Here is a 15,954-nt window from a genome sequence, read left to right as displayed (position 1 = left end):
TCTGGGTTCAAACCACCACCTCAGAGTACTTGGTATGGGGTACTTCACTGAGTCTTTCCTTCAAGTGCCTCTTTGACTTGCTTTCTGTTGCTAGTAGTAATCAGAGTTGCAGTGAGAAGGTTCATGGCATGTTGTGTTTCATCTTTCCTCCTTTCTTCTCTTCTTAGCTGCTGTCCCAGCTGAGAAGTAGGGAGTGGGATGACACCATAGAGCACTGGCAGCCTGCCTCTTCAAACATGCTGCGTGCTTTCTGTTAGAAACCACCTTCGCTGTTTCTTGCTCTGTCTGCCGGGCTGTGCCGTGTGCTGTTACAACATTGCCTTGTCTCAGCAGTGAAGCCCTTTCATTTAGTGATGGATGAAACAGCCTGTACTTAGAGTACAGCTTGACTCAGCCTCTAAGTATTCAGCGTTGGTTAGTGACAAAGCACAAAATCGTGATGTATAAAGACACATTCTTTATGTATAGAAGCAACAGGACAAAACCTAAGAATGTTTTTAAAATGTTTTGAGGTGAACAGTCTCCTCTTGTGCAAAACTCCTGGCAAATTTGGCCACATGAGCAGAATAGTTTCAGGATACAGTCAATTTTCACCAGCTTGCCTCAAACCCTGTGAGCACTAGCCAGGAGTCAGCAGGAGGACCACACTCTTTTCTAAATATGGGTGTGTGCGCTGTGATGTGTGATGGGGCTGACCCACTCCTGCCCTTGTGTCACCACTGAGTGGTAATGCAACACTCCACAGTTTTCAATAGCAATATGCTCCTACAATGGGATGAAGATAAATAGGTGACACTACTATATGGCATTCAAATGAGTGCATTTCAGAGCAAGGTCCCTTCAGCAGCAGCACTGGAGAAAAGAAACCAGAGCTCTTTGACAGTTTTGTTGTCTGTTGGGGGCAATGGGACATAGCAAAACATGTCTTATACTTCTTTACATTTGCTCAGAAAGGGGAAATAAGGCACGGGTGGGGGGTTTTGACCGGCTCTAGGGGCTTTCAGCCAAGCTGAGAACAAACTCTGGGACCCTAGTATCTTGTCTAGCTTCTGGAAAGCAGCAGCTCTTTTTCTGAGCTGATTCTCGCCTGTCTCCATCCAGGAAGCTCTGTGTGTGTCTCTGTTATCTGTTGAGCTGAGGGTAGGGGATTTCTGCAAAATACACTCCAGTGTAGATTCCCATCGCTTTCTGTATGGATCTCCCACGGTCCTGTCTGCCCTTCCGTCTTGTTCCTTGCCCCATTTTCTAGGCAGCAATGCTGGAGTCTATCCTCTTGACTAAGCTGTTGCACTTTAATTTTCAACAGGCCCCTATTGCTCTTGCACCTTGTGTGTGGTCTTTGAACGTTATGTGGCTCGGCAGCTGGGAATAGTGAGTGGGTGGGCAATTTAAAACAGAAAAGACTCTGTATCAGCACAGGGCTGAGGTTTGAACTCTGCTCAGCTTTGGATACGTGTAGCTGGTTCTCAGGGCTGTGATTTAAGTGCCGTTTCGCTGGTGTCAGTGTGAAACTTAAATCAGTGTTAAGAAACTGGTAGGGAAGAAAAAACAAACTTTGCCTGTCTGATAACGAGTGTTACCCTTGGCCCTGATGAAAAATTGTGGGGTCAAGGCATCTTAAAATGTATTCTGCTGTTTTGTCACCATTTTACCTCCACAACCAAGAAGAAAAAGAGTATCTATTTTGATGTCAGGGTTTTTTTTTTTGCTGGAGTATTCTTCTGAGCTGTTTCATGCCATTTAGAACACAAATCTGAGTTTCCTGAAGCTATGGGCTGCTAAAGAAGAGAGGCAGATGAGACAATTTTGATGAGTATTTTGTGAGACAAAATACTTTATTGCATTCATCTGAGTGTTTCTGTGAGGAAAGATAAATGTGCTCAAGCAAAAAAATACAGGCTCAATATCATAACTTGTTGAGCTCACAGGGCCTGGTCCTCAGTTGCTTCCTTCTTTTTGTTGTTGTCTATGCTGGTGGAGGATCACATGGAGGGGAGGTCAGGTTGCCTTCCATGAGCCCTGGCCTGATTCCCACACACACTCTTCTTTTGCACTTTCGATGGTAATCCCATTCTGCATGGGCAGAGAATTTTCACATATGGAGGATTCATCAGTTGTTCTCCTCTGCATTTGCAGCCCAGAGTACCAAGTCCTCGAAATTTCAGTGCAGAGGTAGTTTTTCCCCACCCACTTTCCATCTATCCCACCCAGGTAGACAGGATGATCAGAAAGAATCCTTGCCTTGATAAGATTGATAAATGAGGTTGGAACAGATCTCCTCTTTTCTGGAGTCCATATGGAGTCCAACCCAACTTCAAACTCATAGCTGACAAAATAAAAAAAAAATAAAAATTGGCAAGTGCCTAAGTATTTTTAAAGATTTTAAAGGTTAAAGATATGGTCGATTGGCATTCTGTTTAGAGCCTGGAGTGATGTTATATTTGCTTTACAGAATTCAAAAGAGTGCACAATTAACATTAGAAATCTATCCGATAGATATTTGGAAGAATCACTCAATTTTCCAGGGCCACATATACCCATTGTTCACCACCATTGCAGTGGGCCTCATATTGATTTTTAGCATTATACCCTGTAATTTGCAAAACATAAGTAAGAGTAAAATGGACAAAAAATGAGAATACCCTTGTTTCCAAAGAGCTGGCAGATTACAGACTAACAGCAGCTATGTCATTGTAGTGGTTCCACCCTTAAAAATAGGTATGTGCTGATGTACTGTGAAAACCATCCTGAAGATCAAAGGAATGTTACTGCCTCTACTACATCTTGCACTTTACTCCATTTCTTTCTTTTTGGTTTTATTTTGTTCTGTTTTCATAATACTTGTGTATGGCCAACAGCCTCTTCCCATGATGGAATCATATAGGTGCATGAAGGTATGACTGGATATTAGGATCAGATGGATGGGCATTAGTGAAAGGTGAGGGTCTGGCAGTGGTGGGAACTAATCAGGACTACTAACAACCCTTTGGGAAAACAAAGTAGTGCAGCTAGGACAAAACAATTTAATATACTTCATAGAGAAAAAGTCTCTATATGAGATATAATGGCAGACTCAAAATGGATCTCATGGGAAAAGGCTTGAAATCCTGTAATATTTTTGACAAAGCTTTTCATTACAGTATATGTGAATATTCTGCAAAGAGCTTCCAGGATGAAAAGCCCAATAGGATGCTTATTTTTTACTAACAGGGTTTCTGTTTAATTCAAGCATATACATACATACATACATACATACATATAATTAGCTTCCATAAAAAGCTGAGAGTCTCTTTTTTTAACATACTCCAGTAAACACACCCCAAAAAGCAATGTGTCTCTGCTTCTTAACAAGTGTGAATACTTGGGCCTCAGCAGCAACTGCTATTCCATCGTGGGTAGAAGTTGTTTGCCATACACCAATATTAGTATGAAAACAAAAAAGAATAGAATGCAGTATAGTGCAAGATGTAGTAAAATGCTGTGTTGATAGTGGGATGGCACTGTAAAATTGCTGTATGCTGTGATTTGAATTTTTAAGATCCCAGTGATTTCTGATTTCTGCCCTCATAATCAATGAGTCAAACTTGCTCCTCCCCGTACTCCCCTTACTCTCTACCTATGTCTGGGAAGCTGGGGAAATTGTATTACACCTCATTTTAGGCTGACTGAACAAACTGTATCTTCTTACAGCTGCTATTCTTAACTTCATAGGGTTGTGAATGTGCTCAGCTGTGGCTTTTCAGTCTTTACTCTGGACTGCCCCAAACTTGCCTCTATTGTAGGAGATTTGCAGGTGTCAGCATAGTAGAAAAGGTTCTTCTGCTACTGCAGGTTCTCAGCAAATAAGACCTGGCAGCAATGGATAATTCTCTGATTAAAATGGTCCAAATGATTTCAATGGGCACAACATTAGCAAACAAAGAAAAACAAACCCCACAAAAAACAAAAAAAAACAAAAAAAACAAAACAAAAAAAAACAAAACAAAAAAAAAAAAAAAACCAAAATAAACCAAACAAACCCAAAAATATCTAAATTCTGCATTGTTACAACCCACAAAAACAAATCTTACAGCAAATTTCCCAAGCTCTTCTTTACCTCTTTTTAAAATTGTGACAAGTGTCATCTAGTCTCTATTGAAAGTTGAATAATAATGTCTACTAAATATGTGCAAAAGGGGATTTGTGCCCTGATGGAAGTTGTGGCAGATAAATCCCATGATGGTTCTGAGTCTCAATACTGTTTAAAAGAGGCCAGTGATCTTCTGAAACTTGTTTAGGACAAGACAAGTAGAAGCAGAGGCAAATAATCAAAGTGATCAAACAGTTCTCCCTGAACAGTTGACAAGACCACCAATATACACGTCCTGTGCCATGAGTTTGTGGTGATGCATGTGATATGCAAGCACCATAGCAACAAGATATTAATCATCAACACAGATGGGCACAGGCTGGGGTAAGTCTTCAGAGGTGCAAGTTGTAGGCTGTATCTCGTGTACACAACAAGCCCCAACGGTACCAGCTTCAGCACTACCTTACCAACATTGCAGAGTTGAATTCATTATGGCTGAGCTTATGTCTTTCTCTGAAGGATCCTTGTGTTGGGCCTGGTATACAAATGCCTGGACATGAAGAACAACTTCTCTTCCAGTTCTGTGTCCCTCTCTTTTTGTGGTTTTGAGTTACAGGCTCTGGGCAAGTTCTTTGCTAGTGAGACATCACTGATTGAAGTGGCACTGTGACAGCAGTATTTGACACTCTGAGTGATGGCAGGGTTTTGCAGAAGAGTTCAAGTGAGAAGATTAGGTGCCCAATTCCTCTTATGTAGGTCAGTAGCCTTCTCTTGGCTCATCAACATCTCTGCAATATCACTGATGCCCAGTGCAGGCACATCCTACTTGTCAGCAACTTGAGAGAAACAACAGACAATTTAATGGCCCAAAGCTTTCTGTTTCTGTAGTTTATTCTAGTTACCTAGATTTTTCTTTGATGACACACCAGTAAAGTGCACCTATACCAACTAGATACCAGGCCCAGTATGCCAAAGAGTTAGGCACACATTTTCAGTGGTGAAAGTAACTCCTGGAAAAGACCCATGTATTTTCTCTCTTAATGGTATCTTCCAACTTGGATATTGGATGTCCCTCCCACCTCCTGAATGGTGACTTGTTGAGATTTTTGTGCTCGGAACAGGTCAGTAAAGTTTAGTGGTGATATGTAGGCCAGGCTGTGAAGTCTGTTCTGCACTAAGGCTGTTACTGTCCACAAAGGAAATATTTCTCCCTATAGAGAAATACCTGGTGATGGCTGGGAGTACATGTGGCAAGGTTATGAACAGCTTCAACCACTAAGGGGTCAAAGGTTTCTGTTACTGGGGATTTCTGACCCTCTCTGGAACCCCTGCTTGGTGCTAAGGTGCTGCTGGTGTTGGAGCCTCACAGGCATTGGTGGGTAGGTTTCCAGTGTAGCTGGTGTTCTCTACTAGGGAGCAAGAAAACAATTACTTTTTCATGGTGGTAACAAACATTAATTTAGGATAGAGATCCTGATATGCTTGTGTGTGAAAACACCAAAGAAAGGCATTCATGTATAAAGTACAAGTGATGAAGAACACATGAAGGCAAAACATGAAATAGGTCAGATGCAAAAATCCCCCTATGAAATTGGAGAGGAGAATGTAGGCAAGTGTAATATTGTTATCTGGACTGGAATTTAATCAAGACTTAAGTATGAGGTGATGTGGTGGGATCACTGCCTCAACAAAACTGTACTAGATTCTGCCTGTCTTTTCACAGATTCAGGTGTGCACCGGTATAACTTGCTCAGCCTCAACTGAGCTGATCCTGATATCCACAAGGACACTCATATTCAGATTTCCCAGCTCTTCCCCTCCTCTTCCCTTCAAGGTCTCTCTGCTCGAGTCATGTGGAATGGCATGTGTTCAGGTGTGGATCAGAGAGACTTTGAAATGGAAAATCAGAGAATACCACAGGCCATACTGGAGAAGAGCTGGCAAAGCTAGAACCAGGCTGGCAGAGTGGTGAGGGTTAGGACTAAGGTAGGCTTGTATGGGGTGCTGTGTTTGGAGTCCCAGAGAAATCTGTAAGCCAAGAATAATGAATATTGGCAGAGTTCCATGTGAGTAACAAACAGCTTATCCTGTCTAGGCTAATGACAAAATGTTACATATTGGCATTTTAATTATTTTTAAATTTTTTTTTTTTTTTTTTTTTTTTTTTAGGAAAGAAAGATTAAAGCAACCGCTATACCTAACCACTCTGCTTTGCTCTGATAAGATGCCAGAATTATATGACTTCTACTGTGTAACAAGGTTGGTTGTGTGGGTGTAGCAACCCCTCCCCATACCTAGCGGATACACTCTAGGGAATTTTTTCAAGTGCCAGTATTGCCTCTTGTAAGGTCACTGAGTAAAGAAAGTTAATCCATTGCGTGAAAAAATGTCATGTTTTGATGTTTTGTGTGTTTCCAAAAAAGCACTGAAAAACAGTCCTACCTAATGGTTATTATCACTATTGCATGCACAGCCATGACCTCCCATGCATGTTACCATCAAACTTAAGCCGGTAATTTGAAAATTGAGGACTTGATGCAAATGCAAGCCAGTCTAGTTCACAAGATATCTCCACTGCTCAGTCCCTCTGTCAGGTAGAGGGCTTGGCATTACTTGCTGTCTCCAGTGCTCAGGGTCTACAGCTTGCTGCCATCACAGTGTCATGGTACTGCTCCCTCTTTGGACATGCCTGTAGAGACTGGGCCTTGCTGGTAGATCCACCTTCATTTTCCCCTCTTCTCCTGTTTCTGGGCCACAGCTGCACTAACCTGCCTGATGTATGACGATGCTCACTTCCCATTACTGAGTGCCTGGTGCTTGGATGAACTGGGAGTCTCTAAGGGCTTGTCATCTCGAGAGGTACCAAACTTGGACTTGGGATATTTTTCCGGGTGCAAGGCATATATTACCAAGGACCCCGAACACATCACCTGCATGGGATCTGAAGGATTTGCTGGGCAATGGGCTCTGGGGCTGCTTGTGCAGCCGGGAACGCAGAGGAAGATCTTTAGGGAGAGGCAGACTCAGCGGCTGTGGGTCAGCCATGGCCCGAGCCTCGGCACGGGGGTGACAGGAGGGCCTGAACTCCTGAGACACGAGCTCGCTCCCACAGCAGCCTTGGCCCCAGACCGCAGGACCAAATGCTTGTGGACCATGCGGTGATTTCCTCCGCCCAATTTCCTTGCTGGCTACCCCGGCTCGCTGCACGGCTCAGCTGTCACTGCCCCGCCCGGGGCTGGGGCCGGGTATGCCCTGCACGGCTTTGGGGCGGGCAGCGCCGCCCGTACCCGCGGGGCTGCCGGGGCTGCCCGGCCGCCGGCATCCCCAGGTGCCACCGAGGGCTCCAGGTGCCGCCGGCATCCCCAGGTGCCACCGAGGGCTCCAGGTGCCGCGGGCAGGGGACGCCGCCCGCCCCGCGCCCGCCGCCCGCGGCCAACCTGCGGCGCCCGCCCGGTGCCGGGGGCCGGGCGAGAGGCGGCGCGGCCCCGCCATCGGCAGCAGGCCGCACGGCGATAGGCGCACGGCGCGGTCAGTGCCGGCCCGCCCCGCCCCGCCGCGGCTTTATAACGGGCATCCCCATGGCCGAGGCGGGGAACCTGCCGCGGCGGCACGGGCACCGCCGCACCGCCCGGGACAGCCGCCTCCGGTGGCCGCGGAGCCGCGCCGCCCCGAGGGACGATGATGCCGCGGGCCTGGCGCAGCGCGGGCGCTCGCCCGCTCCTGCTGGCGCTGCTGCTGGTGCATCTGCCGCCGGGTCGCGGCCACCGAGCCTCGGGGCCCCGGGTAAGTGAGGCCGCCCGGCGCGGCAGGTTGCAGCCCCGCCGGCGCTGTCAGCGCCGCAGGTGGAGCCCGGCCCGGGCAGCGCCCCGGCCCCGCTCCCGGCGCACCCCGCACGGGCCTCCCCGCTCGCCTGCTGCCAGCCGGGTATCGGCTGCGTGCGAGAGCTTCGTACGCCGGTATTAACTCGGTTTTATTGCAGAAAAACACGGGAGGGGGGAGGTTGGCAGGCTGTGCTTTTATATTGCTCGACTTGGGTTTAATGTAGCCCCTCTTCTCAGCACATAGCTTTAGGACTTTTCTTTTTTTTTTATGCTCCCGAGCGGGGATTAAATGAATCCTTGCAATAAAGCTAGATGCCTTCAGCCCAGGCTTCTCCCTGTAGGAGTCTAGCTCTGTTTTTTTTAATCTGACAGTGTTTGACTCTTACTGGGGCTGTTCATTTCACTTACCAAACTACTACATTGCTCTGGGGGAGAACCCAACATTTTTCTAAATATGGTTCTCCCAGTGAGTGAGTGTTACCACTGCAGCACCACTACGGAGTAGCGTGAGAGTTTTCAATTATAAAGCTGCAAAACAGTAGCTGTTCTTCAGCCACTGCTGCAATGAAAGCACAGCTCTGGGGAAGTGGAAAGTACTCACCTCTCTGTAGGCATGTTGGATGCGCCGGCCATGTGCATTCTTGACCCAGCTGTCTAAAATGCCAGAAGTATAGTACCTAATTAATTTAGACCATAGTTAGGCAAGACCAGGAGTCTTTGAAATGCATACTTGGCCAAAGTATAACAACAAGGGATTTTAGTGAAATGTTCTTTTTTTTTTTTTTTTTTTTCCTAATGGAAGTGTTGTTTGACCATGATGGCTATTAAATGCTTCTCAGAGCTATGGAAAGGGTACTACTGGCTGCACTGATGTTGTTGTGTTCAGCTGTGCTGTGTAGCCTCTTTTATGGCCAGATGTGTAACAGCAGCTGTTAGTTCTGATCTCACTAGTTCTAAGTCAGAACTGGTGTGTGCCATAAATTACTGAGACCTGCTTTAAAGGATCAGGAAGCACAGGGGGGCTTATGCATATATCTTTATTGCCTGATATCAAACATAAACCTCAAAATCAGAGTGATTCCAAATAGAAGGGAACTTTAAAAGTGGTAAGTAAGAGTCTGCCTGGATGACTAGGGTCAGCACCAGCATCATCTAACTGCTTTAATGAAGTGCAGTTGAAACAACAAAATAAAAAAAAATGCATGGTAATGCATGACTGTACAATGAGCCTGTATACCAAACAGTTTTCATATATGCCATTTTTTATACTGTACTTTACAAGGCAGTTTAATTGCTCCCTGTGCTGTGCTGTCTTGGAATGGGAGCTACTTCAGGAGAGTGGAAAACCAAATACAAAGGACTACTGATTTACTTTTTGCTTGAAGTAAGTAAACTGACTTTGCTATTTCTTCCTTCGTGACTGGGGAGAATATCAGCTGTGAGCACTAACATCTCTAGTTCTGTTGGAAGATGTGCCTTGAAGTTTTAACTTACAAGCTCTTAAATGGAAACCTGTATATTTCCAGGATGTCTTACTCATCAAATCTGCCTTTTTGCCCCTCAAAGTATCATGATTAAGTGCATGTGAAGGTGAGAAATTTAGTTTGCTTGGTTGCAACCAGGTTGGTTGATATAAGCCCCTGAGCTTCGTCTCTTGCAGCAATTAGACATTGTCAGTAAAATTGTCACTAGTATAAATGTGCATACTTTATATTCCAATAAAGACAGAAATACTTTATTATTAATTTCTTAAATAATGAGCACCTCCCTGGCCAGGTGTTGGTGTTGCAGTTCTGGGGATCTGATCTTGTAGGTGTTTAATTGCTGAGTGTGATACCTGTTCTTTCTCACTCTTTTCTATATGGTAAGCACTTGAACTACAATATTTGCAAGCTGAAATTCTTTTTAAGGGTGAACAACAGTTTTTAGCCCTACTCAGTGAATTCAAATGACCAGCAATAATGCTTGAATCAAGTTCTAGATCTTCCTCCTTGAATTTTTATTGCTACAGTAGTGTTCTAAGATAGGCAGCCAATATTGTTACTAAATACATAAGTCAAAGAGAATGGCTTGCTACTGTTTGCAGTAAATGTTGAAAAACTAGGTGTATTGAAGAGAAATAGGTGTATCTACATCCCTTGTGCCAATTAGGGATGGAGCTTTCAGATTAAGTGAGTTCAGGATAATTACTTGAATACCAAGGTAAATTAAAAGTGCAGCTAGTACCTACAGGTCTGTTGAGGAACTTCTGGCTCTCAAAAGATGTATGAAGCTTGCTGTTTCTTGTTATAGTGAAACTATGAGCAGTGATATGAATTCCTTAGGCTTGGTGTCAGTGACTTGTAGGAAACATCTGGCTCTTGCATATATGCTGCTGCCCAATGACAGTTAATAACAACTGTCCCAAATGAAGCCCCATAGGAAGTCCAATATCTTGTCCTAGAAATAACTTGGAAGCCTAAGGCTGCAGTGTGACTTGTTTCCTCACTTGACAGACTCTAAGAAAGCTGCTGTGTTACACAGTCACCTGGTCACTTCTGCTTTTGTAGCTTAGGAGAACATTGTGGGATTATACAGAAAAATGTCTGTTTGAAGGATGCTAACTTCAGGAAAAAGATAATCAGGCTTTGTTTTCTATTCCTATTATCTTCCTGTGTGCCTCTTTCTCTCTGCTGGCATGAGATGTGGGGTGTGTGACAAGCCAAGTCTTGCTGTTTCCCTCTTTCTTGAACCCAAAGTGAGAGATGGGGAGCTTGACCAGGCTGGCTCTTGCATCTCCTACTGTGTGGTGCATTTAAGCAGTATTCTTTTATAGAAGATTAAATAGATTGTGCCACTAATCTTTGTTTTCCTCATCTGGACAATTAAATGTGGCCTTTGTTTTTTCTTGTTCAGGGAGAGATCTGTGTTGAGAGATCAGTCAAAAGCTGTCCTATGAATGGTCTTGGAGTTCTGGAAGACTGGGGACCTGTATCTCTCCATTGACTTCAGAGGACTAAAATACAATAGGAGGGGAGGACAGGGTAGTCACTATAATGCTCTTCCTAGTTTTATGCATGGAAATGTGTCATATTCTCCCTTGAAAGGCATGCTGGTTGGAGATGGGGGAGGATCTTACAGTTCAGTGCTGTTGCAAAGGAAAGTAGTAAATAGTAAAATTGTGAAGCTACCAACAGATTCCAGTGAATAAATTGGAGTGCCACAGAGCACTGGGAATTTCCTGCTGCAATTGGCTACTAGCTAGAAGACCAAATAGGAATCTCGGTAAAAAGTGGTGAAAAGGCTCCTGCAGCTTTGTTCTCTCCTCTGAGAGGAGGAAGCAGCATTGCAGCTTATGTGGCACATGGAGTGTATTCTGCTCCATGTTCACTGCAACCCCACAGGGAGGGTTCCAAAAAACAGGTGTCTTTATGCATACCAATATTAGGGAGCCTGTGTTCTCTATGGTGGGAAGAAATTACAAAAGCATGTGTAATAAGAATATAAGGTAGAGGGCTTCACACATGGGAGGCCTAGAACAGAAGAATGAACATTAGGATAGGTTTTCAATGGCTGAATTTTGTTTCTTGTTTGAGCTTAATCACCATGCTGCATTGCAAAGTCTAAGCTAGTAACTAGCAACTGAAGCACTTTAATGCTTTTAAATTTCTTTACCATTGGAGAGATTCATTTAAAAGCAAGTCTTTAGAAAAGAAACAGGACAGATTTGTTACTCTATGGCAAACAGATACCTTCTTTTGGTTGGGTGAGGGATGTTTTTTACTCAAGTGGAAACTAATTATATATGGAGCTATATTTCTTATTTCTCCTTCTCCTTGCTCCTATTTAGACCTTTAATGTTAGCTGAATTCATTTATGTTTAGTAAAGAAACTGTTCTGACTTGTGTTTTTTAAACAGTATGTAACTGTGTTGAAGAACAGCATTAATTCTTGTGTAGGGAAGTATTAAAACATTATGTTCTTATTGGAACAGCAGGACCTGTTCTAAATAGAAGAATGTTGTAGGATTTTACTTGCTTTGTGTAGTCTTAGAGCTGGTGTTTTAACTGCCTGAGTTTCAAAGTTGGCTACAAGAATATTTCCACTCATGTTAATGAGCTGTGCTGTCAATGAAAGATTTCTGGCCAGCAAAAGATTAGGTACAGAAAAAGAAATTGCTTATGCATTTTTGCTGGTGGTGGCAGCAAGCTCTGTAGCTGGTGGAACACCTACAATGATAACCTCTTGGACTAGTTTTCTAGTTTCTAGCTCTAGTGTGCTAAGGAAATCTTCACAGTGCAGAGCAGATGCTCTCTTGGCTTCTTTCATTTCCAGATGGCCTGAAGCAATTGGTAAGATGACTGTAAACTCATTTCAGTAGTGTAGTAGCTCTGAAATATTAATACTGCTATTTAAATATCTTAGATGTTCTTATCCTGCCATCTCAAACTAATTGCGACATTACTATGTCAAAAAAACCCCAAACAAACAAAACCCCATTTGTCTCTTCCTTGGCTGGTGAATCCCAGTTCTTCTGGTGCTGGCACATCTGACAGCGCAGTTAAGTGTTACACAATAAACTTCATGCTAACATTAAAAGCTAAACGTGGAAGCAACACAGGTGGAACTAAAGCTGATCCCTGAAGGCTTCTGTGCTGACTGTTGTACTTTAGCATCCTGTGTGACAGCGTGGTGGCTTCCTGTCAGAGTGCCCTGGCAGCTGGCACGAGGTCTCTGGTGCTGATGCACCATCCAGGGCCTTTGTGGCACAGCAGACCTTGAGCTGAGCTTGGTGTGCAGTGGGAGTAGTTAACTGCTTTGGTCCTCAAGGGACACTCTGGAAGAGTAGCAGCTTTTGTGACACGACCTGTGAAGCTCACAAGTGTAAGTACTGTTATTGCATTGGCAGGACTCTAAGCTTCCTATGCTCATTTGTGAGAAGCTCTTGTTTGTGAAATTCTTGCTCTAACAGGGAGGGCAGCCATTGCTGTGGGTGAATCCATTCCATGCTGGAGCTTTCTGGATAAAGTGGGAGGTCACTGTCAGATGTTTGCTTATGCAGAGAAACTACCAGGATGTGATGGGAGTGGTATGGAACTCGCTGCATCTTTTGACTGGCTCACATGAGCAGTTACAAGTTGTGTTCAGCAGCTTAGATGTGAACCATGTGAAGCTTTCTGTGTGTGATGACTTTACTGCTTGGAGGTATGAGGAAGGAGTATTCTGGCACCAAAACCCTGACTGAGAATGCAACTCTGTGCTTTTTTTTTTTTTTCTTTCTTTTTTTTTGTGTTGTGGGGAGGAGGCATTGTAGCTTTAAGAGAGTAACAACAGGAAAGCATAGCTAGTCACACCAGGGTGTAAAGTTTTATTCAGGACAGTGAAACCCACCCACCATACAAAAGAGTTCTTTGTATATGACCTCATGCAGGCTATCAGCAGCTCTTCAGCCTGAAAGAAGCTTCCCCAAGATAAGGCCTTACCTTGAAACCAACCTCATGCCTCCTATCCTGGATGTTTTTTCTCTTTATTAAAGTAGGTATGCAACTTAGGCTCCTGTGGGATGCTGCAGTAACATTACAGATAATGTTAACAATATTCATGGGTTTTAGAAGAGTCATCTGCTTGTTTGCTGAGGAAAACATTCCCTCATATAGTGGGCCTGCACTCTGACCAGTGCTATTTCTTAAAACCTCAAGGTGACAAATATGGTTGTTATGGTTTTCTACAAGAACTGCTCCAAGGGAAGTCTTTGCTACCTGAGTCAAAGGGCTTCCTGCTGAAAGTACAGCCCCTGCAGTGTCATGTGTGACGATGGAGCAGACTGGCTTTGGTTTATGAAGGGATTCACTCTAGCCTGTGTGACACTTTCAGGGTGCTCCAAGTCTGGCCTGAGCCTGACTGCATGATGCCAGGGCGTCAGCAGCAGCCTGGAGTAACATCCTTGGTGGAAGGCTGTTCTGTCTACCTCACTGGAGATACTCAGGAACTAGCTGGATGCAGTCCTGTGCCATGTGCTCTAAGATGACCCTGCTTGAGCAGGGAGGTGGGACCAGGTGACCACGGTGGTCCCTCCCAACCTGGCCCACTCTGTAATTGTCAGATGTTTCTGTTGTCCATCTGTCCTTAGAGCAGTGGCCTGGAAGGCCCTTAAGCCTCCAGCTGCCTGGACTGTCAAACTCTTTGCTGGTGGTCTCCCAGCTGTAGCCTGCTCAGAAGGATATGCCTGCAGGTTGGGTTTGTGCATTTTTGCCTCCCACTGGCTTGTGGCTGGGCCAGCTGCTTTTGAGGGTCCACTGACAGAGGTTTTCATTTGGAGTGGCACGTAGCTATGCAGTGGGCAAGTGAGTGGTAGGTGTGAAATGAGAACAAACTTAAGTACTTCCCCTCAAGGCCTTCGCCTAGAGATAGGAAAATAACACTAGTTACTATAGCAACAGAGGCTGCATCATTAAAGGTTGGCTCAGGGTTTTGGCAAGTAGAGTCTGGCAGCAAAGCCTAGACAAGCAACCCACCGGTGCTGCTGGCAGACTCTTCATGCAGGTGGAGGAAGTCATACAGAAACTGGTGTGTGTAGGCAGATAACTCGCTCTGCCATGGGCACCTAGGCTCCCCTCCTGGGCTGGAGCTGGAGTTGTGCTGCCTCTGGATGAAGTAAATGAATGAATGTGAGCAGGGCATCGTACCTGAGTAGCTGCCACAGAGGACCATGCTGCTCACTGCTTGACTATAGACCCAGAACATGTGCCAGGCTTCTGTAAACTGGGTTGCCTTGCCCTATACACTTTGACTTGAATTGACTAAGGAGAAGGAAGCAGTCTGTGTGCAACATTCCTCCTGTGCAAGGCATAGACTATTGAGGTTCTGTTCTATGAATCTGTTGCGATTGGCTCTGTAGGTTACATGGCAGTCTGAAGTTAAATTTGATTCACTGCTGTAAGAGCATTGGCCTAATATAATTTTTCTCTATTCTGAGTCTCATGACAAATGTAATTTTACCCTATTCAGAGTGGAAGAAGTGTGCTCTTTCTGTGCCACTGAGATGTTGATTAGAGCTGGGGTTAAGGGGGTGATAAAAGTGAGGGCTTTCTCATGGGAGAGCCTCTGACAGATACAATCATAGTAAGTGGAAGGGAAGGTGTGTAGGGATAGGAAAGATGGGGAAGTAGGACAGATTAAATAACTTGTTTTTCTAAAATTTTTCTTGGCCTCTGGTCCAGTTAATGATAGTTGGAATCATATCCAGAGGGAAGTGCTGATCCTCAAATAAGGAGAAGTTCCAAACACTTAGTGGGCAGATTCTGTTTCAGAGTTTCTCTTGGCCACCAGTCCTCTGTTACCATTACTTGGGTCACAGGCTAGAAGGAATGTGGAAAATGTTGTCCATCCATGTTCTCTTCCCTGTTCCATGACTGAGAATTATCACTTGGATTGCACAGGGAAGCCATATTCTGCCTTCTGATGAGCAAAGTCCACTAACTTAGCTGCTGTATGTAGGCTTGTGATACATGGAATAGGCTTGTTCTTTAATTTCACGGTGTCCAGAACAGTTGATTAACAACTTTTTCTTTAGTTATACAGTCAACCCAAAATATAAGATCATATGATCCTTCAGTTGTAATTCTAGTACTTTAGGGCTTGATGCTCCAACAAAGTAAAACAATCCAACACAACCTTAATGTAAAGGTAACTGTCTCAGATTCTATGGCTATTGTGGGTTGCATAAGTTGTGGGTTGCAGTGTGACCACATATGCTATGGAGGAGGAGTGAACTGGGAATCAAATAGATAAGGAAGCATCCTCAGGTGAAAACACCTGGCAGAAGTAGTGGTATCCTTTAATGTCCAGATGTACACTATCTCTAGATCTTGCTTCTGTGTGTACCATATACATGCTAGTCAGAAACAGGTAGTATGGTAATCTTCTGTTGCAGCGTAGACTCCCTTGAGAATCATGAAGATTAAAGGACCTACTCTAGCTAGGACATCAAACCACTTCCCATCCCATTTCTTTGAAGCAGATTTATATACATTCTACACTTGGGCTTAAACAAATACGTGGTAGAACTAGGTGCAAGTTAAGAAC

At 44.4% G+C, this 15,954-nt stretch overlaps 1 protein-coding gene across 4 annotated transcripts in view; it reads left to right on the top strand.

Moving 5' to 3' along the window:
* Positions 1-7,616: 7,616 nt before the first annotated feature.
* Positions 7,617-15,954, top strand: part of SMOC1 (SPARC related modular calcium binding 1) — a 126,612-nt gene continuing 118,274 nt past the window's right edge. For 2 of the 4 annotated variants that reach the window (XM_056493698.1, XM_056493697.1), the window contains exon 1: positions 7,617-7,852. In XM_056493698.1, the coding sequence (XP_056349673.1) occupies positions 7,748-7,852 (105 nt within the window). In that variant the 5' untranslated portion in view covers positions 7,617-7,747. The remainder of the gene's footprint in view (positions 7,853-15,954) is intronic. The other 2 variants (XM_056493696.1, XM_056493694.1) reach the window with 1 other exon arrangement.

Source organism: Oenanthe melanoleuca, chromosome 5, assembly GCF_029582105.1.
Source record: "Oenanthe melanoleuca isolate GR-GAL-2019-014 chromosome 5, OMel1.0, whole genome shotgun sequence".
Taxonomy (NCBI): domain Eukaryota; kingdom Metazoa; phylum Chordata; class Aves; order Passeriformes; family Muscicapidae; genus Oenanthe; species Oenanthe melanoleuca.
This window is presented reverse-complemented; position numbering and strand designations above follow the sequence as displayed.